Source organism: Giraffa tippelskirchi, chromosome 12 (assembly GCF_054371585.1).
Source record: "Giraffa tippelskirchi isolate mGirTip1 chromosome 12, T2T-mGirTip1v1.2.pri, whole genome shotgun sequence".
Taxonomy (NCBI): domain Eukaryota; kingdom Metazoa; phylum Chordata; class Mammalia; order Artiodactyla; family Giraffidae; genus Giraffa; species Giraffa tippelskirchi.
Window position 1 is genome coordinate 59,810,078 of NC_137286.1, and position 24,300 is coordinate 59,834,377.

Sequence of the window (24,300 nt, forward strand, 5' to 3'; positions counted from 1 at the left end):
CCTCTTTCTACTGCAGAAACCAAAACAGGTGAAAACTCACTCTGCCTGCCACAGAAGCCTTGGCGGGGCGCCGGCAGTGGAGAGATGGTCCCAGGACACACAGTGGCTCTAGGACCACAGCCACACTCCTGCCAGAGTTCAGCCCTGCTCTCTGCTGCTGCCTGGCCTCCCTCCCTGCAGTTTCCTGCCCCGTACCTTCCCCCAGTTCTGATGCTGGTGACCCAGCCTTCCTTTTGATTCTGGGCTCCTGAGTACACACCTCCTAAACACAATTCCTCTTCTGCTTCAGTTAGCCCAGCTGCAGTTTCTTCTTCAATTCGGTCGCTCAGTCGTGTCCGACTCTTTGCAACCCCATGAACTGCAGCACGCCAGCCCTCCCTGTCCATCACCAGCTCCCAGAGTTTACTCAAACTCATGTCCATTGAGTCGGTGATGCCATCCAACCATCTCATCCTCTGTCGTCCCCTTCTCCTCCTGCCTTCAATCTTTTCCAGCATCAAGGTCTTTTCAAATGAGTCAGCTCTTTGCATCATGTGGCCAAAGTATTGGAATTTCAGCTTCAACATCAGTCCTTCCAATGAATATTCAGGACTGATCTCCTTTAGGATGGACTGGTTGGATCTCCTTCCAGTCCAAGGGACTCTCAAGAGTCTTCTCCAACACCACAGTTCAAAAGCATCAATTCTTTGGCACTCAGCTTTCTTTATAGTCCAACTCTCACATCCATATATGACTACTGGAAAAATCATAGCTTTGACTAGATGGACCTTTGTTGGCAAAGTAATGTCTCTGCTTTTTAATAAGCTGTCTAGGTTGGTCACAGCTTTCCTTCCAAGCAGCAAGCAGTTTCTTCTGCTTACAGTCAAAACCCTTGATTGAGCCAAGCTCACTCCTCTCTGGGTTACAGAGCTCCTTTCTTCCCTGTTTTAAAATGGGACCACTCTGCCTGATGCCAGCGTTGTTTTATTACCTCTTCCACGCTTCACAAGTCCTCAAAAACAACCAAAGTGGTTCTGTTCTCATTGTTTCTTCTGGTTCTCTACAGACTGACTCAACAGGACTCAGAAGTGAATTCATTCGTGGCAGCCAAGCATGCTCTCAGAACAGTTATTGCCTACTGCACTTGTTTTATCAGCTCCATCTTGATACCTCCTCCCTGAAGGACAAGGTGTGAGCTGGGAAGAGAGATGGGGCTGAAAAGGACCACCCATAGAACAGGGTGGGAGGTGTAAAGATGTAATTGTATTTATGTAGAAACACTTCCTGCCAGAGTTCAGGACACCACATCTGTGTGATATGCTTAGAATACAAAAGACTTTTCAGAAGTAAATTAATCGAGGAATGAGAAAGGGAAAGCCAGTGTTGACACAACTTCAGTGCTAAATCCTTTGCACAGGATGTTAGAAAATGGCATTAATCACTCATTAATGAGTTCACAATGCCACAACAATTTCTTGATTATCTACACATATATAAGGTGCTGGGGAAACAACAATGAAGGCGTACACAGAACCCCACCTTAATGAGCTTATAGATGGTGCAGACAGTCAGCAGGGTGGGTTTTTAAAAAATTCTGTTAAATATGCATTATATGAAATTTACATTTTTAAGCATATGGTTTAGTGGCATTCAGTACACTCACATTGTTGTGGAACAGTCACTATTTTCCACCTATAGAACATTTTCGTCTTCTCCAGTTGAAACTCGGCAGCTATTAAACACTAACGCCCCACTCCCTGCCCCGCTGTAGCCCCTGGTAACCACCATTCTGCTCTCTGTCTCTGTCAATTTGAGTGCTCCAGGGACCTCACTTGAGTGTAATCATTCAGTGTTTGGACAGTATACTTTAGTGACTGGATTATTTCATTTAACAAAATGTTCTGTAGGTTCATCCATGTTGTAGCATGATCAGAATTTCCTTCCTTTTTTAGGCTGAATGATAATTCAGTGTATATACCATAGTTTGTAAATCCCTTAAGAGATGGGACTACCAGATCATCTTACCTGTCTCCTAAGAAATCTGAAAGCGGGTCAGAAAGCAACAGTTAGAGCCTTACTTGGAACAAATAACTGGTTCAAAATTGGGAAAGGAGTATGACAAGGCTGTATGCTGCTGCTGCTAAGTCGCTTCAGTCGTGGCTGACTCTGTGCGACCCCATAGACGGCAGCCCACCAGGCTCCGCCGTCCCTGGGATTCTCCAGGCAAGAACACTGGAGTGGGTTGCCATTTCCTCCTCCAATGCGTGAAAGTGAAAAGTGAAAGTGAAGTCGCTCAGTCATGTCTGACTCTCCGTGACCCCATGGACTGCGGAGCCTACCAGGCTCCACCGTCCATGGGATTTTCCAGGCAAGAGTACTGGAATGGTATTTAACTTCTATGCAGAGTACATCATGAAAATGCTGGGCTGGATGAATCACAAGCGGTGGAATCAAGAGTGCTGGTAGAAATATCAACAACTTAAGATATGCTAATGATACCACACTAATGGCAGAAAGTGAAGAGGAACTAAAGAGCCTCTTGATGAAGGTGAAAAAGGAAAGTGAAAAAGCTGGCCTAAAACTCAACATTCAAAAAACGAAGATCATGGCATTTAGTCCCATCACTTCCTGGCAAATAGATGGGGAAACAGTGGCAGATTTTATTTTTGGGGGGGGCTCCAAAATCACTGGGGATGGTGACTGCAGCCATGATATTAAAAGATGCATGCTCCTTGGAAAGAAAGCGATGACCAACCTAGACAGCATATCAAAAAGCAAAGGCGTCACTTTGCCAACAAAAGTCTGTATAGTCAAAGCTATGGTTTTTCCAGGAGTCATGTATGGATGTGAGGTTGGACATAAAGAAGACTGAGCACTGGAGAATTAATACTTTTGAACTGTGGTGCTGGAGAAGACTCTTGAGAGTCCCTTGGGCAGCAAGAAGATCCAACCAGTCCATCCTAAAGGAAATCAATCTTAAATATTCATTGGAAGGACTGATGCTGAAACGCCAATACTCTGATCACTTGATGCAAAGAGCTGACTCATTTGGCTGAGTCTGGGGAAAAGACCCTGAGTCTGGGAAAGACTGAAGACAAAAGGAGAAGAGGGTAGCAGAGGATGAGATGGTTAGACAGCATCACCGACTCAATGGACACGAATGTAAGCAAACTCGGGGAGATAGTGACGTACAGCAAAGCCTGGTGTCCTGCAGTCCCTGGGGTTGCAAAGAGTTAGACGCAACTTAGCAACTGAACAACAGCAACCACAACAACCACATTTTGTCTATTCATCCACCTATTGGTCTATTCATATCACCGATTCATCCTTCAGTGGATACTGAGTTACTTTCTCCTTTTGACTATTCTGAATAATGCTGCTATGAGTGTGGGTGTACAAGTTCATGACCTTGCTTTCATTTCGTTTTGGTTTACACTCAGAAGTGGGTCATATCATAAATTCTATTTTCTTAACAACTATCACATTGTTTTCCAAAGGAGTTACACCATTTTATGGTCCCAAGAAAGTACACAAGGCTGCCCATTTCTCCACATCCCTGTCAACACCTATTATTCTACATTGTGTTAGTAACAGCATTTTAACGGGAGTGATGCAATATCTCACTGTGGTTTAGATTTGCATTTCCCTAATGATCAGTGACACTGAATATCTTTTCATATGATTACTGGCCATTTGTATATCTTCTTGGAGAAATGTCTATTTAAGTCCATTTTAAAATGGGGTTGTTTGGTTTTCACTGTTGTAGAAATCTGTATATTCTGGATATTATCAGATATGTAATTTGTAAATATTTTCTCCCATTTTGTCCTCTGCCTTTTTACTTTGTCGATAATGTCCTTTGGTGTACAAAAGTTTTAAAATTTGGTGGAGACCAATTTACCTACTTTTTTCTTTTGCTGACTGTGCCTTTGGTGTAATATGTAAGAAATTATTACCAAATGCATGTCATGAAGTTTTCCATTTTCTTTTAGGATTTGTATAGTTTTTAAGCTCTTACATTCATGTCTTTAACCCAGTTTGAACTAATTTTTGCATATGATGTTAGGTAAGGGTCCACCTTCATTCTTTCACATGAACATATCCAGCCTTGCTATTACTATCTGTTCAAAAGGCTGTCATGTTCCCACTGAATGGTCTTTGTAGTCTTGCTGAAAAGCATTTGACTGCATATGTCAGAGTACATTTCTGGGCTCTGTATCCTATTCCTTCCATCTGCATGTTTGTCTTTATGCCAGTATCACAGTTTTTTGAGTACTATTGTTGCTCAGTCACTAAGTCGTGTCCCACTCTCTGCAACCCCATGGACTGCACCATACCAGGCTTCCTTGTCCTTCACTGTCCCGCAAAGTTTGCTCAAACTCGTGTCCGTTGAGTCAGTGATGTCATCCAAGCATCGCATTTTCTGTGGCCCCCTTTCCTCTTGCCCTCAATCTTTCCCAGCATCGGAGTCTTTTACAATGAGTTGGCTCTTTGCATCAGGTGATCAAATTATTGTCAATTATTATCAGCATCAGTCTTTCCAATGAATGTTCAGCATTGATTTCCTTTATCTCTGTAGTATTTTGAAATCAGGAAATATAAGTCTTTCAACTCTTTTTTTCTTTCCAAGATTGTTTTGGCTGTTCAGGGTCTCTTGAGATACTGTGCAAGTTTTAGAATGAATTTCTCAATTCCTGCAAGGACAAATGTTGTTAGGATTTTGCTAGTGACTGCATTGAATCTGTACATTGCTTTGGGCAATACTGACATCTTAAAGATAAAACTTCCAATCCATGAACATCAGTGTCTTTCCATTTATTTATGTGTTCTTGTATTTCTGACATCAATGTTTTATAGGTTTTAGTGTACAAGTTTTTCACCTCTTTGATTACCATGTAAGTATTTTATTCTTTTTCACATTTTTGCAAGTGGAATTGTTTTAATTTCTTTTTCAGACTGTTCATTTTTGGGTACAGAAATACCACTGATTTGTGTGTATTGGTTTTGCATCCTGCTAATTTGCTGGATTATTTTATTAGTTCTAATTTTTGTCTTAGTACTTCATGATTTTCTATAGGGCTCACGTTATCTGTAAAGAGAGATTTTGACTTCTTCCTTTCCTAATTGGATGCCTTTTGTTTCTTTTACTTGACTAACTGCTCTGGCTAGGACTTCTAGTATTATGTGGGACAGAAGTAGTGAAAAAAAGTATCCTCGCCTTGTTCTTGATCTTAGAAGAAAAGCTTTCACTCTATCACCCTTGAGTATGACATTCACTAAGGGTTTTTCATATATGGCTTTTATGATGTTGAGGTAGCTTCCTTTTATTCCTATTTGCTGAATGTTATTTTTGCATCACGAGATAGATGAAGGAAATGGCAACCCACTCCAGTGTTCCTGCCTGGAGAATCCCAGAGACAGGGGAGACTGGTGGGCTGCCGTCTATGGAGTCACACAGAGTCGGACACGACTGAAGCCACTTAGCAGCAGCGGCAGCAGCATATGAATTTTAGCAAGTTTTTTTCATCAACTGAGATGAGTATTTGTTTTTTCCCTTCCTTCTGTTAATGTGGTATACTATGTTGCTCAATTTTGTATGTTGAACTACCCTTGAATTCCAGAAATAAATCCCAATTTGTCATGGTGCATGATATGATTTTGGTTTGCTAGTATCTTGTGGAGAATGTTTGCAATAATATTTGAAAGGAAAATTTTTTCCTTATTCATAAGGAACTATAGCACTCTTTTCTCAGAGTGTCTTTATCTGGCTTTCATTAAAGGGCAATGCTATCCTCATAGAAAAGAGGAAGCATTTTCACCTTTTCAGTTTATTAGAAGAGTTTGAGGAGGATCAATTAATTAGTTCTCCTTTAAATGTATGGTATAATTTACCAGTTAAGCAGTCAGGTTCATGACTTTCCTTTGTCAGGAGATTATTAATTACTGATTTGATCTCCTTATTAGTTATAGGTCGACTCAGATTTCCTATGTCTTTGTGATTACGTCTTGGTGAGCTTTGTGTTTCTAGCTATTTGTCTAGCTCATCTAGGTTAGCTAATTAGATGGTGCACAGTGGCTCACTGTATTCTCTTATAACTCTTGTTGGTTGTATAGAAATGATAGCCATGCCCCTGCATTCACTTTTGATTTTAATAATTCAAGATTTTTTACTAATCAGTTTGCTGTTGTTGAGTCGTTAAGTCATGTCCAACTCTTTGTGACCCCATGGATTGCAGCACACCAGGCTCCTCTGTCTTTCACCATCTTGTGGAGTTTGCTCAAATTCATTTCCATTGAGTCAGTGATGCTACCTAACCATCTCATTCCCAGCATCAGGGTCTTTTTGAATGAGTTGGCTCTTTGCATCTTGTGGCCGAAATATTGGAATTTCAGCTTCAGCCTGAAGCTTCAGTCCTTCCAATGAATACTGATTGATTTCCTTTGGGATTAACTGGTTTGATCTCCTTGCAGTCTAAGGGACTTTCAAGAGTCTTTTCCAGCACCACAATTCGAAAGCATCAATTCTTTGGCACTCAGACTTCTTTATGGTCCAGCTCTATTGTCACCCTGCTTGTTTAACTTATATGCAGAGTAGATCATGAGAAATGCTGGGCTGGAGGAAGCACAAGCTGGAATCAAGATTGCTGGAGGAAATATCAATAACCTCAGATATGCAGATGACACCACCCTTATGGCAGAAAGTGAAGAAGAACTAAAGAGCCTCTTGATGGAAGTGAAAGAGGAGAGTGAAAAGTTGCCTTAAAGCTCAACATTCAGAAAACTAAGATCATGGCATCTGGTCCCATCACTTCATGGCAGATAGATGGGGAAACAGTGGAAATAGTGTCAGACTTTATTTTTCTGGGCTCTAAAATCACTGCATATAGTGATTGCAGCCATGAAATTAAAAGACTCTTATTCCTTGGAAGGAAAGTTATGATCAACCTACACAGCATATTAAAAAGCAGAGACATTACTTTGTCAACAAAGGTCCATCTAGTCAAGGCTATGGTTTTTCCAGCGGTCATGTATGGTTGTGAGAGTTGGACTATAAAGAAAGCTGAGCACAGATGAATAGATGCTTTTGAATTGTGGTGTTGGAGAAGACTCTTGAGAGTCCCTTGGACTGCAAGGAGATCCAACCAGTCCATCCTAAAGGAGATCAGTCCTGGGTGTTCATTGGAAGGACTGATGTTGAAGCTGAAACTCCAATACTTTGGCCACCTGATGGGAAGAGCTGACTCATTTGAAAAGACCCTGATGCTGGGAAAGATTGAGGGCAGGAGGAGAAGGGGATGACAGAAGGATGAGGTGGTTGGATGGCATCACTGACTCGATGGACATGGGTTTGGATGGACTCCAGGAGCTGGTGATGGACAGGGAGGCTTGGCGTGCTGTGGTTCATGGGGTCACAAAGAGTCGGACACAACTGAGTGACTGAACTGAACTCATATCTCTACATGACTACTGGAAAAAACATAGCTTTGACTATACAGACCTGTCAGCTTTGACTACAGTGAAGAACAGGGAAGTCTGGCATGCTGTTGTCCATGGGGCTGGCAAAGAGTTGGACATGATTTGACAACTGAACAACAACAATCTTTGTTGGCAAAGTGAACTCTGCTTATTACTATGCTATCTAGGTTTGTCATCGCTTTCCTTCCAAGGAGCAAGCGTCTTTTGATTTCATGGCTGCAGTCACCATCTGCAGTGATTTTGGAGCCCAAGAAAATAAAGTCTCTCACTGTTTCCACTTTCCCCCTTCTATTTGCCATGAAGTGATGGGACCAGATGCCATGATCACAGTTACTGAATTCACTTTTTCACTCTCCTATTTCACCCTCATCAAGACGCTCCTGAGTTCCTCTTCACTTTCTGCCATTAGAGGGGTATCATCTGCATATCTGAGGTTGTTTATATTTCCCTCGCCAATCTTGATTCCAGCTTGATTCATCCAGCCCTGCATTTTGCATGATTTACACTTCACAGAAGTTAAATAAACAGTGTGATGATATACAGTCTTGCCGTACTCCTTTACCAAGTTAGAACCAGTCAGTTGTTCTATGTCTGGTTCTAACTGTTACTTGACTTGAATAGAGGTTTCTCAGGAGGCAGGTAAGATGGTCTGGTATTCCCATCTCTTTAAGCACTTTCTACAGTTTGTTGTGATCCACAGAGTCAAAGGCTTTAGTGTAGTCAATGAAGCAGAAGTAGATGTTTTTCTGGAATTACCTTGCTTTCTCTATGATCCAATGAATGTTGGCAATTGGTTTCTGGTTCTTCTCTTTTAAATTCAGCTTCTACATCTGGAAGTTCCCAACTGATGTATTACTGAAGCCTAGCTCTAAGGATTTTGTGCATAAGCCTGCTAGTGTGTGAAATGAGTGCAGTTGTACAACAGTCTGAACATTCTTTGGGATTGGCATGAAAACTGACCTTTTTGCAGTCCTGTGGCCACTGCTGAGTTTTCCAAATTTGCTGACATACTGAGTACAAAGCACCAACTCTTTGGCACTCAGACTTCTGAGTGTTGAGTGCAACACTTTAACAACATTCTCTTTTAGGATTTTAAATCCTAAGGTGCTGAGTGCAGCACTTTAACAGCATACTCTTTCAGGATTTTAAATAAGTCAGCTGGAATACTATCACCTCCACTGGCTTTGTTTATAGTAAAGCTTCCTAAGGGCCACTTGGCTCTAGGGGAGTGACCGCATCATTATGGTCATCCAATTCATTAAGACCCCTTTTGTAAAGTTCTTCTGTGTATTCCTGCCATCCTCCTCAAATGCTTCTGATTCTGTTAGGTCCTTACAGTTTCTGTCCTTTATCGAGCCCATCCTTGTATAAAATGTTCCCTTGATATCTCCAATTTTCTTGAAGCGATATCTAGTCTTTCCCACTCTGTTTTTTCCCTTTATTTCCTTGCACTGCTCATTTAAGAAGGCCTTCTTATCTCTCCTGGCTAGTCTCTGGAACTCTGCTAAAGATTTAATCAATCTAGCTAAAGTTTTATCAATTTGGTCAGTTTTTCTGAAGAATCAGTTCTTGGTTTTACTGATTTTATCTGTTGCTTTTCTATTCTTTATTTATTTCTGCTCTAATCTTCCCTTCCTTTTGCTAGACTTGAGTTTTGTTTGCTCTTCTAGCTCCCTTAAGGTGTAAAGTTAGGTTATTCATTTGAGATCCCTTTCTTTTTTTTTTTTTAAGTGAGCATTTTAAAGCTATACTCTTGCTTCTGAGTACTGCTTCCACTGTTTTCCATAAGTTTTGCCGTGTTGCATTTTCATTTTAATGCAGCCTCGTGCATTTTCTCACGTCCCCTGTGATTTCTCCCTTGACCCACTGGTTGCACAAGAGTGTGTTACTTAATTTCCACATTTGTGAATTCTCCAATTTTCCTTCCGTTATGATGTCCAACTTAATCCCATCGTGGTTAGAGAAGACACCTTGTATGATAATTTTTAAATCTGTGGAGACAATCTGTGAGTATATACAGTGTATCCTGGAGTATGTCCCATGTGCATTTGAAAAAAAGGGAATATCCTGCTATTGCTGGGTAGTGTTCTGTGTATCTTGTTAGATCTGGTTGCCTTATTGTGTTGTTCAAGACCTCTGTTTCCTCACTTATCTTCTGTCTAGTTTTCCTATTCACTACTAATAGTGTGTGTGTGTGTGTGGAAGGGGGGAGCTGAAGTGACTATTATTACAGAAAACTGCGGACTTGTCACTACAATTCTATAAAGTTTTTGTTTCATATATTAGAATGATCTGTTATTAGGTGCATAAATACTTATAGCTGCTCCATTTTCTTGCTGTATTGAATCTTTTATTATATACAAGATACCTTTGTCTCTTGTAACTTTTTCTGACTAAATTCTATATTTTATCGTATTAGTATAACCATTCCTAATCTCTACAGTTACTATCTGCATAGACTATCATTTTTATTCATTTGCTTTTGATTTATTTGTGTCCTAATGTAAAGTCAGCCTTTTATACACATTGGAGCATTTCTTAGATCCATTCTACTAATCTGTCTTTAAAAAAAAAGAAAAAAAAATTTTATTTTGTACTGGAGTATAGCTGATTAACAAGCAATGTTGCAATAGTTTTAGGTGAACAGGAAGGTACTCAGCCATACATATACATGTATCCATTCTTCCCCAAACTGAGTCTGTCTTTTGACTGGAGATTTTAACCTATAATTTAAGATAATTACTGACAAGGAGGGACTTACTTCTGCATTTTGCTATTTGTTTTCTATGTCTTTTATAGCTTTTTTGGGCCCTCATTTCCTGCATTAGTGATTTTCTTGCATGTTTCATTTTTTATGGTGAAATTTTTAAATTCCGTTCTCATTTCATTTTGGGTATATTTTATAGCAATTTTCTTTGTGATTACTATGAGCATTATATTTAACATCCTAAAGTCATAGCATTCTGATTTTATACCAGCCTGAATTCAATAGTACACAGAAACTCTGCAACAAGATGGTTTTTAAAAAGCAAAAAAATATGGAATTATAAATCAAGAAAAGAACCACCAAAGAAAAAGCAGACTGCTACGATAAAGAAAACAGGTGGCCTTTTCAGAGGAGTCAGCAAGGAGGGCCTCTCTAAGGGGACATTTACATGGAGACATAAAAGACAGAGGAGCCAACTCTGTATAAAGTGGGGCAAAGACCACTCCTGACAAAGAGATGCTACAAGTCCGAGAGGAGCCCACTGGGGTCCCTGAGAAACGGTGGCACACGTGGTCAGAGTTCATGCGGGCAGGGAGAAGGGAATGAAGCCCGGGAGAAGCAGGTGGGCCCCGGGCACACGGCCTGGGAGGGCAGAGGGGGAGGAGCTCCACATCCGCCACAAGGGAAGCCGCAGGGCGCCTCAGAGCTCCTAGTGACAACGTCCTAATTCTGTGGGAAGAAGATCCTTCTGGCCATTCTATAGCAAGGATCCAAGAGGGAAGGCAATGGAAGTGAGGAGCCCAGGAAGAATACTCCTGCAGTTGTTGAGATAAAAAACATTGGCAGTCAGTCCAGAGTAGAGATGGAAAGAAAGGGCAGATCTGAGACACGCAGTCTCCCTTAGGACCAGGTGGTACAGGGAACCCTCGGCCCAGGTTTGAGACCTCACCCTGTGAGGCACTCACTGGCTCTGCACCCCAAACTCCCCACAAGCCTCTATCTTCTTCTCCGTAAAATGAGAATGAGGAAATCCGCCAAGGCTGAGGAGGAAGTGACATGAAACCATGAAGCTTCCATCTGGACTAGTCAATGCACCACAGACACCGTTCCTTCCTCTCAAACATGGGCCATCAGGCTACTGATTGATACGGACCTAATTCCCTACAACTCTGAGATGCTGTGAGCGCTTGACACCAAACCCCCGAACTCTGCCAACTGTGGGTGGGCTATCACACACCCAGGCCCCACAAGCCCCCTGGCCTGACCTGGGGACAGGGACTTGTCTGGGTTTAGCCCCTGTGGTCAGAGTGGCACGTAGGAGTTGGGTCAGTCCCCTGCCCACAGAGACCCAAGTGGGAGGGCGGGGAGAGGGGTGGGCACTTGGACATCAGCAGCAGATGGTGCTGGAGGGAAACCCGGTGGAACGCAGGCGGCAACCTCTCCAGCAGATTTCCTTCCAAATCCAGAGGAGCGAAGAAGACAGAGCTGTTTAAACCCTACACGCCCACAGAAAACATGGTCCACCAGGAGAGAGAGGGCGGGCTGCCTTCCCTCCTGCTGGCTGCACCCGGGGGTCCCGTCTAACGACAGGGCTCCTCAGCCCAGCCACCCCGCTTCCCTGGCATCCTGGCTTAGAGATGATCTTACTGACTAACAGAGATCCCTTTTCTGAAACAGCTACGGGCAGGAAGGGAATTCTTTGTATTTTTAACACTAGGGTTTGAGAAATTGAAGGGCGCTGGAGGTGGTGGAGGGTAGCCTTGTTTAAAGCAAGGTACACTGTCTGAATGCAACTGGTTCTTAAATATTCTCTACAGCAACTCACAGAGCAACAGAAACAGGCTGCCAGTGGTGAGAGTCTGTGTGAGCAGGTCGGACGCTCTGCGTTCATGTGGCTTCTGGCCTCGTCAGACCGGCCAAGAGACGCCAAGAAGCAGGTGACTGAAGGGCTAAGTGTCAGTGTACAAACGTCCTGTGCCCTTCACCAAAGTGGCACTGCCCTTATTAGGCAGGCCTCATTAAGAAACATCTAAATCCCAAATGAATGTAGCTGGCCCAGATGTGCCCTCAAACAGCAGGATCTGGAGCCACCAACATCTTAGTATCAGCAGCTGAAGGGGACTGAAGAGTGTCAAGTTGAAGCCAAGCATCACCACCACTCAGCCCCTGTCGTTCAGTCCTTACAGCTCGTGGGGAGACCAGCGCTCCCACATACAACCCCTCTCCGACCTATGGTAAATAAAACAGCGGCCTGGTCCACATGATAAAATTATGAAAGCAAACATCAAACTAGGGGCTCTGCCTTATTACTACTTTAGCTGTTGTAATGAATGTTTATTCCCTGGACTTGTGCCCTAGACAAAAAATAAATAAATGAGATGAAATTACCTACAGGTGAGAGAGCCTGGTGCTGAGCCAGCCCCCACAGCCCCCTCCTGGGCTCTGCTCTGGGCGACTGCAGCACTGCAGCCCATCATTAACCAGCCGCCGGGGAGGCCAGGACTTGTGCAAATGCAGAGCTCAGGGATATTTCTCAGAAATCAGGGCCAAACACGATTAAAAGCTGAAACAGGAGCAACTCCACTTCTGGGTACATACCAAAAGGAGTGAAAGCAGGGACTCAGACTGTACACCCATGTTCACAGCAGCATTATTCAAAAGAGCCTAAAGGAGGAAGCAATCGAGTGTTTATCAATGGATGAACAGACAAAATTAGTCTATCCATACGCTGGAATATTATGTAGCCAAAAAGGAAGGAGATTCTGACACCTCCAAGAACATGGACCAACCTGGAGGACATCATGCTGAGTGAAAATCAACCAGTCACAAAGGAACAAATACTGTCTGACTTCACTTATACATGAGATCCTTAGGGGTGTCAAATTCAAAATGGAAGGGTGGCTGTCCGGGCTGGGGGAGGGGAAAATGGGGTCCCAGTGTCGAATGAGTACAGTTTCACTTCTGCAAGACGAAAGGAATTCTGGGGACAGATGGTGACAATGGCGGTACAGCAGTGTGAATGTAACTAATGTTACGCAACTGCAGGCTTAAAGGGTGAGACAGAAACCTTTACGGTGCGTATTTATTACCATAAGTTTTTAAAACCTGGAGAAGGAAAGGAAGGAAGGAAAAAAGAGAGAGGAAGGAAGGGGCAGGGGGATAAAGGAAAGAAAAGAAGTTAATGGAATTCCTAGAGCTGATGACTTTGAAAGGGAGGGTGACCTGGTGCCTCATGGTGTGCCCACGTCCATGGATCAGCCTTGGACCAGTCCCCCAGCGGGTCCACATCACTGTGCTTTGCAAACAAGCCCGTCCTACGGGAAGGTCTGTGGGTGCAGAGGGTAACTCACCTTCAAGACTCCACACACCACCAAAGCAGCCTCGGCCTTAGGGCATGGCCTGTCTGGGGTGGGGATGGGGGACAGACAGATGGAGTTTCCTGCAAATTGATACGTGTCCCAAAAGCAGGCACTGGCAAGTCAACCGGACAGAGGTCAAGGTACCGGAGTCTTGACTTCACCGTGGGGCTCGCCATCCTCGTCAGCCCAGGGTGAGGCTTACAAGGGTGAGGCTTACAAGGGTGAGGCTTATGATCATCTATTTCCCTGTGGCTAGTTATAGACAGGCCTGGCCTGACGGCCACAGCCCTGCCAGGGACTGCCTCTGTGACCTGGGCTGTGTCTCCAGCCTCTCTGTTCTTGGACCGCCTCCAGCATCTCTCAGTCACTGCGGCACAGCCCAGGGCCTGGCCCTTTCTACTTCCCATGAGCTGTATGTGCATTTGTCACCAGGCACAAGGCCCCTGGGGTAGCTGAAGTCCTGGGGGTGGTCAAGCCCCTGCCGCGCAGCTGCTCATGCAGAGGGAGCCAGCTCAAAGTGGTTCTGACACTGCCAGCCCTGTGCTCAGAGCAAGGCTCCTGCTGCAGGTCTGTCTGGGCCTAAACCCCACACTTGTACCCCCTCACCCGCTTCCCTCTCCAAAGTCCTCCTTGACCTCGGTTCCACCCAGTGAGGCTCTTTTCTCTTCTCTCCCTCAGCCAAGATCTTCTGCAAAGCTGTTTCTACTTCTTCACTTCCTGATCTCACCCCAGTTTGTCCCTACCCAGCTTCTACCCCCAGCAATCCCTAAAGTGAAAGTGAAGTCGCTCAGTGTGTCTGACTCTTTGTGACCCCATGGACTGTAGCCTACGAGGCTCCTCCATCCTTGGGTTTTTCCAGGCAAGAGTACTGGAGTAGGTTGCCATCTTCTTCCCCAGGGGATCTTCCCCACCCAGGAATCGAACCCAGGTCTCCTGCATTGTGGGCAGACTCTACTGACTGAGCCACCAGGAAAGCCTTTCAAACAATGAAAGATCCCACATGAAGCAATGAAGATCCCACATGCTGCAAGACCTGACACAGCCAAATAAATAAACTAAAACAAAAAGATTAGGAGAGGGACCACCTAGGACCCTCAGTTCAGTTCAGTTCAGTCGCTCAGTCATGTCCAACTCTTTGCGACCCCCATGGACTGTAGCCTACGAGGCTCCTCTGTCCATGGGTTTTTCCAGGCAAGAATACTGGAGAGGGGTGCCATTTTCTTCTCCAGGGGATCTTCCCCACCCAGGGATCGAACCCGGGTCTCCCACATTGCAAGCAGACGCTTTTACTGTCTGAGCCACCAGGAAACCAATCCCTAAAGCTACTTCTTTGGGGACCAGCAGCAGGATTTGCCATTGTTAACCACTCCCTTCCCACACCTCTCACCTTGCTCCTTAAGGACAACCCACACCCGGTCTGTCTGCCTCCCCACCCGGCCCTGACCCCGGCACTCCACTGTGCCTCTGTGGGCAGCCTCTCTCTCCTCACGTGCTCTGCTCGGCCCCGGCCAAGGCCAGCCACACCGACATCTGCAGCCCCAGCCTCACACCCAGCAGCCTTAGTCCCTTCGTCCAGACAGGCCCACCATCCTGAGCTCCAATAGCGAAATCAAAGCTAGCTTGTCCAGACTGGAACCCTCGCTGTGTCCCCAAACACTCTGCTCCTTCTTTTCCCGTCCAGCAGCCCCACCAACCAGCCAAGCACCCAGAGCATAGCTCGGGGGTACCCTGGGTGTCTCTTGCCTCTGCCTCTCCAGGCCTCTCTCCTCCCAGCACACCCTCCTCCACCCCTTAGTTCAGACCCTGTCTCCTCACACACTCCATTCCCAGGGCTCCTACTTGCCTTTCCAACTCCAGTCCCCCCAGGCGCAGCTGTGGGGCTGTCCTTCCAGACCTCAGTCCACACACGTTTCTGCCGCCCCTCGGGATGCCTCACCCGCCCTCCCCACCCTGACTCTGTGCACCCCCCTCATTAAGGCTGCTCCCCTCCCAGCTGCAGCCACACCACGCCACCTGTCCTCCCCAAGATGTCGCTCCTGCAGCACCCGCTATGTGACCTGCCACTGCTCCCCCAATCGGGCAAGCACCCTCGCTCGGCTGATGGGTCAGCTCTTTCATGACGCGCCCAGAGCTCAGGGTGATCCCTCCCCAGCCCTCCACCTGGCCCCCAGTGGTCCCTGCAGAAACGCCTACTCAAGCACAGATGCTTCGCCCATCTGTGACACCACTGCCTTCTGCAGAAAGGACCAGGGCTTTTCGGATTCGTACCTGGCACCTAACACAATGCCAGGAGATCTTCAAAATCGCTTGTTAGGAGAGTGGGTGGATGGTGGAGGTGGGAGGCACACAAACATCCTTCTGTGTCTAAAGTTTGAGGAGGATGGCTCCTCCCCACCCCACCCCCCACGTGAAGGTTCCCCTTGTCCCCCTTATTCATCAAATCAGAGGCAGACACAGGCTCCTTCCCTGGTTCGCTCAACTAGACAACCTCTCTTCCTCGCCCGAGACAAACTCTGTTTTACACTGAAGTCGGATCTTGATTCTTTCTACTAGACGGTTGGCTCCTTAGAGCAGGGCTGACTTAGTGTTGACTCTCCTGGGAGGGGCCTCTGCCCACAAAAACGGTCTTGGGAGGCCTCTAGTGAGGAGCACGGGTGGACTCCCGCACCGGGCAGACTCTCACCCCATCACCAGGCGGACTCCCGTCCCTGGGCAGAATCCCGACTCCGGTCACCAGGCGGACTCCCGTCCCTGGGCGGACTCCCGACTCTCGTCTCCGGCCAGACTCCGGTCACCGGGCGGACTCCCACACCATGCGGACTCCCGCACCGGGTGGACTCCCACACCGGGCGGACTCCGGTCCCCGGGCGGACTCCAGTCCCCCCGGTGGACTCCCGCATCGGGCGGACTCCCACCCTGTCACCGGGCGGACTCCGGTCCTCGGGCAGATTCCGGTCACTGGGCGGACTCCCACACCAGGCGGACTTCCACCCTGTCACCGGGAGGACTCCCACACCGGGCAGACTCCGGTCCCCCCGGTGGACTCCCGTCCCCCCGGTGGACTCCCGCATCGGGCGGACTCCCGCACTGACCCCGCACCAGCCCTGCTCAGCACTCAGGCCTCTCCCCAGGGTGCTCCCCCGGCCCTTGAGCCCCAGCTGCCCAGGGGCGGCAAGTCTGTGTGTGAGCCCAGCCCCGACCCAGGAGCCCATGGCCGGCGCCTAGCGCACAGCCCTCTCCAGGAGGAAGCAGACTCACCATGTTCATGACGGTGAGGATGAACCTCTGGGCGGCCTCGGCCCCGTGGTACTGCACCATGTCGGCGTCGGCCACCACCAGGGTCTCCACTGTGTGCTCGCTGGTCAGTCGGATGGCATTCCTCCGCTGCCGCCCGTCCCGCGATGCCCGGCCCCTTTTCGGCTTCTTCTTTTCTAGAAAACAATGGAGACGTTCGTGCAGCACTTTGCGTGTTGCTTTCCTCTCCACATGGTGAACAGGCTCTTGCCGCACCTCCCCAAGAGAACGACCAGCCTTCCTGGCCAGTGGCTGGGCCTGGTGTCTACTGCCCTCCTCTGCCGCAGGAGGCGTGCCTGGGGCCAGATGTCATGAAGGACATGCCCATCCACCATGACAGCGAGGGGGTGGAAAGGGCTGAAGATCACAGAACAGAAAAGCTGTCCCTGTGGAGAATGAGGACAGACAGTCTGTGGAGGAAAAGGAAGCCTGGGCCGAGCAGGGAGGGTTAATGACCCAGACCCACAAGGCTTTCTGAAAGCGCCATGACCCACTGATGGTAACTGGGGCCAGCGAGCAAAAACCTGGGAGTGGGTGCCCCAGAGACTGAGCTGAGAGTCAGGAATAAGGAGCCGTTAGCAGGCAAAAAAGCAGTATTTCAAAAAAGAACAACAAAAAACCAAAACACAATAGGAAAAAAAAATCACAGGCCAAGATTCAAGTTTGCTGTTTCCTCACCACAGGGAAGGAATATTAGTAAACAGTGAGCAACCCTCTGCTGACTCTTCAGATCAGTTGACGTCCTAGAAGATATTACTTTGCTAAACAGCTAGGGTTATTACTCTGAGTTCCACGTCAGAACATCTGGACACTCAAAACCGCCATGTGAGGACTGACATACAGATTTGCGGGTGCAAACACCTTTGACCAACATCAAAGGTTGATGTCAATAACATGCACTTTCAGAATCCAAATGTGAACAGAAAGGCAGTTCCTTAATTTGATAGCTATTATTTCCATTTTTATATCAGCCCACACGGAAGCCTTTCTTTGGGAATGGAACGAAAGGCTTCCTTGTGGGCTGATATAAAAAAGGAAATAATAGCTATCAAATTAAAGAACTGCCTTTCTTTCTCTTCTTAGAAGAAAAGTTATGACCAACCTAGACAGCTTATTAAAAAGCAGAGACATTACTTTGCCAACAAAAGTCCATCTAGTCAAAGCTATGATTTTTCCAGTAGTCATATATGGATGTGAGAGTTGGACTATAAAGAACGCTGAGTGCCGAAGAATTGATGCTTTTGAACTGTGGTATTGGAGAAGACTCTTGACAGTCCCTTGGACTGCAAGGAGATTCAACCAGTACATCCTAAAGGAAATTGGTCCTGAATATTCATTGGAAGGACTGATGCTGAAGCTGAAACTCCAATACTTTGACCACCTGATGCAAAGAACTGACTCATTGGAAAAGCCCATGATGCCGAGAAAGATTGAAGGCGGGAAGAGAAGGGGACGACAGAGGATGAGATGGTTGGATGGCATCACCTATTCAATAGACATGAGTTTGAGTAAACTCTGGGAGGCCTGGCATGCTGCAGTTCATGGGGTCGCAAAGAGTTGGACACAACTGAGCAACTGAACTGAACACAGAAGCCAGCTCTGCTACAACCTCTATTCAATAAACTCAGCCCACAGATGTACAAACTGGTTTCATACAGTGACTCAATCATTCTAGAGCCAAAGATGCACACAAAAAACCTAAAATATGGGTCATAGTGTATAAACAAAAACTGTCGGTGCAGTGAGACAAACCGAAAAACAATCTACAACCACAGAGAAAGCCAATGATAGTAAAACAGTGGGCAGCCATGTAAAGCACAATTGTGAAGACTGTTTAGTGATTTAGAGAGAAGCATATATAAGTCTATATATAGTTAAATCTCAGGTTCGCAAAGATTTAACACACAAGCATCTTCAGGCACAGAGATAATAACCTTCTTTAGGAAGAACTTAACTAAAATACGAATCATGGGTGATGTGTGATCTTCATTTTCCTTTTTTTCCTCTGAATTTTCCAAATTTACACAATGGAACAAGTACTTATTTAAAGTATTATCCCTGAGTCTGAGAAAACCCCAGAAGTCACTTTTTAACTATAAGCAATAAAACAGAGGGCCTGGGGAGCAAAATATATCATCTGACTTATCACAGAAACGCAAGACAAAACGTATGACTGTCTTGTCAACCTGCAGGGTGGTTCCCTCCTCCCCAAAGCCAGGCTCCCCTCCCATGGAGACTTCCAGGCCTTAGGAGTGGAATTGGGGAAGGCAGGGTCTATTCTAAGAGAAAAGATGCGGTCTCAGATGGTACTGCCTTTGCACATGGCCAGAATGAAAGAGGCCCCTGGTTGGCAATCTCTCTCTGGACCTATACTCACATTCACGGAGCCCCTCTGAATATGAGGAAGGTAGACCATGGGCAACCTCCAAATCCTGAGCTCAGCATGCCTGCCGGGCGCTCACTGCCTGATCAGGCCAACCTGTCCATCTTGGAAGATGTGATAAGCCATGTCATCGTCACTTTAAAGCAGCAGAAGTGAAGGGCCACCCAAACAGGAACCTTGCTGTAACCAGCACACCCACATTTTCCAAGGCGATGAAGAGACAAACTGTGCCACAGCTCCTCCCTAAGTTGGGAGTTATTACCCATCTTTCTACAACCCCAACTCATGGATTCCTCTGCAGCTACTTCCCACACTGGCTGCTTGTTCTCACCATGTCTGTGTTTTCTGGTTCCTGTATGAACAGGGCTGCATTTTTAGCAGTGTCTAAAGGATGCATTAGTAATATTTCTCTGGAAGATGCTGGGCTGAAACAGGTAAGTGGCAAGTGCTTTCCAAGAAAGGTAGCCAGCACTTCCCACCAGAGAAGCAGGTGACCCCTGGACTTTTCACACAGCAAAACACTGCACTGGGCATCCGTCTTTCAAGTAGGACCAACAAGAACTGCCTCTCCCTCCCTGATGGGCCTGGGAGAGCTAATAAACGGTGCCACAAAGGGTGTAATGCTGCACATTAACATCTGCCCAGGATACTCAGTCACAGGTAAAACACAACAGTCAGGGGCTCTGTGGTTGTTAAAGGGTTTGCAACTACAACGACTTCATCTGCCCCTTTCACCTCGAGCCCCGGGCCCAGTACATGTTGTGAAGTAAACGAATGAGTGCATGCTTGAGTGGATGGACGAATGAATGCATGGATGAATGAGTGAGTGGAATCCTTACTTCCCACCTAACAAAGCTGAAGTCAAGCACTGGGCAGGGGTGGATTTGGCCCTAGAACCCAGGCCTCACCCTACAGCTCTGACTCTCCTGCCTGTACGGCTTTGGGTGTGAACAGGCTCCTCAGTGTCACCTGAACTTAAAACACAGGGACAGGAAATGCCACGGAAAACTCAGCAGGAAACGATGCTGTGCATGGACCTGGCTGCTGCAGGACCTGAGCGGGAGGAGCAGCCTTCTGCCTCCTCGCACCAGGCCCTCGAGTGACAGCAGCAAGCATACGGCCAGCCCCTGGGGCACACAGGCTCCCCCCGTGCCCTTTGCCAACAACCGCGAACTGGGGCTGTCACATGGCAACCACGCTAGGTTGGCTGGCGATCCCCCCACGCCCCGGTGCTCCGTCCTTTCCCAAGCATGCAAAGAGGAGCCTCAAGACTCGAATCAGATCCCCACAGCCAGCTGGGTTTCAGGAAATCAGAATTTTTCAGATTTCACGGGACAGTGTGGTGTCCAGGCCGCATACCGAACACCCCTTCCAGCGACATCTAGGACAGCAAGCCCTCATCAAAGGCAATACTCTTTCTGCAGTGGAATGAGTACATAAAGACACTCAGCAGTCAGCGTCCAGAAGCCTGGATTGGGGAATAGCAGGTAAGAGAGCGAGGACCTGTATTCTCTCTCCCTACACGTGGGAACAGGGGGAGCAGGAGGCAGCTCACCCTCCTCCTCAATCCCTGCTCCCAGCAACCCCTCCATCAGCAAAGCTCTACAGCCATCACGTCTGATGATTCTTCCTTTCCTACAGGGAGAACAGAACCATAATCTATTTTTACCTCTAATTCCATGAACTGCATCAATATTCCCTAATAAAGTCTCAGCAACACCAATATTCACAGATGAGAAGCATATTGAAAAGCGGGAAGAAAAACATCAATTCCAGAATAACATGGGTGCTGAATTTAGACCTCACAGGAGAGGTCAAAATTGAGGCCAGGCAGGCAGGCAGCCACCTGGGGGCCCTCCAGGCTCACTTGGTAATCAGCCGTCTCCCTCCACGGTGGGAACCAGGGAGGCGGCCCTCACCCCACGGTGAGGACAGACCGCAGCCCGTGAGGCCCCGGCTCCGTTGTCACAGACGCCGGGGATCACTCCCAAGTCCAGCCCAGCAGTGTCTTTTGCCAGAACATTGCTGGGGCTTGGTGCTGACTTGGTAGACTTTCAATCTCAGGCTTCCCATTATTTTTCTTACATTTATTCTCCCTTTGCCCCAATTATCCATTAAAGAAGAAAATTGTGTGTGTTTGTGCAAGTAACCATGAACCTTGTTTGGAACAAGATGCGGCAGAGAATACAAGGAAGAAACTAAAGGCATTCTAAACGTTGTAAGTTTAGCATTTTCAAATATTGATTATTCTAAGAGTTTGGGGAGTGTTCAAAATGCTGAGCAAGTATATAATTTACTGTAGTTATTAGTTTGGCTCTTGGTAAGGTAAAAAATAAGCTCAGTTACGAATTGTCAAGTTCTACGTAGAATAAATAGTACTTTAGTTTAACGACAGCAGAGTATTTAGGTATTCACTAGGGAAAATCAATGCATAAACTACAAAACACTTGGTGTAAGAATTCAAACAGTGGAAGCCAGCCCTGAAATTACTCTATGTCCTGCAAGGAGGATCCTTGCAGGTCTGATTCTATAACATCACGTCCAGGGAAGACCTCAGGTTATTCCTCATGCCAAATGAGCCCTGCCAGCTGCAGAAGCAAATCAGAGGGAAAACAGACACTGTGGCGGAAATGGAGGCGGCTGCCCAACGACACTGGGCTCTTCACGCTGGGAAGACAAAGACGAGCCTCTCCCCCAGGAATTGGGTGGAAGGCATCCAACACGCTTACAGCGTCAATGAGAACATGCACCCTTAACCTGGACTTGGCGTCCAAGCCAGAAACATCAACATTTCCCACACACAGCACTCAAGGTCCAGATACAAGAACGTCCCCACCTGGGGGCACTAGCGCAGTGGACACCCAGAACCCTCAGCACCGGGGAAGGGTCCAGAGCCACGTGTTCTTTCAGCTCCACTGACCATGGGTTGTCTCCAGCTCTGTTGTGGGCGGGATGAGAACAATCCCATCGGAAGCCCATGAACCACTGTGATGTGTGGCCAAGAATTCACCTGAGGCCAGAGGACGGCCACCTGTCCCTCGTTCTCATCTGGAGGCACCGATTGGGGATCTGCACCCAGTCCCCTGAGATCTTCGTAAGCCCTAGGGAGAGGGGTCCACACTGGCAGGACTGTGGCTGGCTGTGGCAGCACAGGCCCTGATGCCCAGAGTGAGCACAGGCGTCAGGAGCTCTTCACCCTGGGGGCCATGGAGGCCTACAGATGAGTGGCAAGCAATGACAGGCATTCAAAACAGGGATGTGGTTTGGGGCAGACCAGAGCGTGTGCCTAGCTCAACCACAAGCTACCTGCGGGACACTGAGCAAGCCTCAGAACCTCTCCAAGTCTACGTGACTGCCTTCAAAGTCGGGATGATCACACCCACTGTACAGTTTTGCACAGTGACTGAGATGTTTATGGAGCACTTAGTTCGTTCTCTGGAATGTTATGATTCTTCAATAAATGGCACCCTAATTGCAATGAGGATTATGACTCTGGTGGCAGCCAGGTCACCCAGTGGCCAAGGACAGAGTTTTAGAGACAGAATGCTTAAATGCTTGGATTCAAATGAGGGTCCCCATTGTTCTGTGTGATCTGGGGTAAATCATGTGCCCTCTGCTAGCCTCAGATAACTTATCCACGAGGCAGAGGGACCACAGCTCCTCTCTCAGTGGGCTGTGATCAGGCTTAAAGGAGATCCTAGCTGTAATCCCTGAGCTGCGCACTTGGCTCACAGCACGTGCCCAATAAAGCTCAGCTCTACTGATGACTGACCACTGCTGTTCTTCACAGAGACAGACAAGGAGGGTGGGCCTGGAAGCTTCAGCCGGCGCGTCCCAGCTGGTCGTGTGACCCAGGCAGCTCATCTAGTTCTTCCTCCGAGCACTACTGAGCAGGAAACGAGACAGCCCCGGGAAGCCCCAGAGAGCATCTGGCACGAGAAAGCACACCGCCACCAAGGCTGTGGTCAGGAGGGGCAACAGGACACAGACCCAGAAACACACCTGACCTTCTGAAGTGCCAAAACAGTCTTCCCAACCCCTAATTTGTGTATAGAGGGTTTTGGTTTTTAGACAAGGTTTCCCCCAGGGAATCACTTTGGCTAGAACCCTCATTTTCACACCTTATTCTTTTGGAAACAAACAGTCCCTGGACTGTCTGAGGACGCGCTCTGGAAGGTTGTTCCTAGGGAGCAGTCATTGCTTCTGAAGGCTCTCTAGATGAAGTGAACTGGCCCACGTGAGCGCTGGAGACAGGTGAAGTCACACCTGCGAAGCCAGTGCTCTGAGGACGTGGCTCCCGAAGCTGTAGCCGAGGTCCCACCAGAGCCTCCAGGCTGAGCTCACTCCTCCCTGCAGACTGTTGTCAGCCATGCCCCCAGATGAGATGAGCAAACCGAGACCCCCAGAAATGTGTTCAGCATCTTGCTCCTGGAGGCCACTAACCCAGCTGACCAGGAGTCCAGCCTTGCAGAATAACCACTGTCCAGTCTGCCCTTGAATTGGGTTCTGAGTTTCCTGAAATCAGGAAGAAAAAAAAAAAGTTTAAGGTAAACATGCCAGATGATCAGCTTTACAGTCATCCAACGGGAGGAACACCATTCCTCAGGGAAAGACAGTATTTTCCTAACATCAACTTCTAAAATAAAAATAACAAGTCAGACTTCATCTAGGGGCCACTCGGGGATGCACTAGCCAGTGTTTCCCACATCTTGTGACAAACGTGATCATGAATTTTGTTTAGCTCTATCTCTCCAGAACCTTCTATAGGAATGGAGGACCAAAAACAACAGCACTCATCAGAAGAAATTCCAAAGAAATTCTCCTGCACGTTCCAGGTGGGCGGCCTCGGGTGATCCCTCGGTCCTGGGGGCAGTGGGAGCACCCAGAGGAGCGGCCATGGGCCCGCAGCCAACAAAAGAGGCGGGCAAGAGCAGGTGGCAGAGCCAAGAAGGGGGACGACCGGCGGTCTGGGCTACAAAGAAGAGGGAGGGCGTGGGCTTCCAGAATCAGGGAGTCAGCCCAGCAGGCAGGGCCCCGGGCTCGCTCAGTGTCCAGCTAACCTCCCCCGCCGGGGCAGGCTGGGCTGCCATGCAGGACATGGG

General features: G+C 47.4%; 1 protein-coding gene across 4 annotated transcripts in view; it reads right to left on the reverse strand.

The window, feature by feature from the left end:
- ADAMTS17 (ADAM metallopeptidase with thrombospondin type 1 motif 17) overlaps positions 1 to 24,300 on the reverse strand; it is a 397,426-nt gene that overhangs the window by 318,960 nt on the left and 54,166 nt on the right. For all 4 annotated transcript variants that reach the window (XM_081551355.1, XM_081551354.1, XM_081551353.1 and 1 more), the window contains exon 4: positions 16,780 to 16,952. In XM_081551355.1, the coding sequence (XP_081407481.1) occupies positions 16,780 to 16,952 (173 nt within the window). The remainder of the gene's footprint in view (positions 1 to 16,779; positions 16,953 to 24,300) is intronic.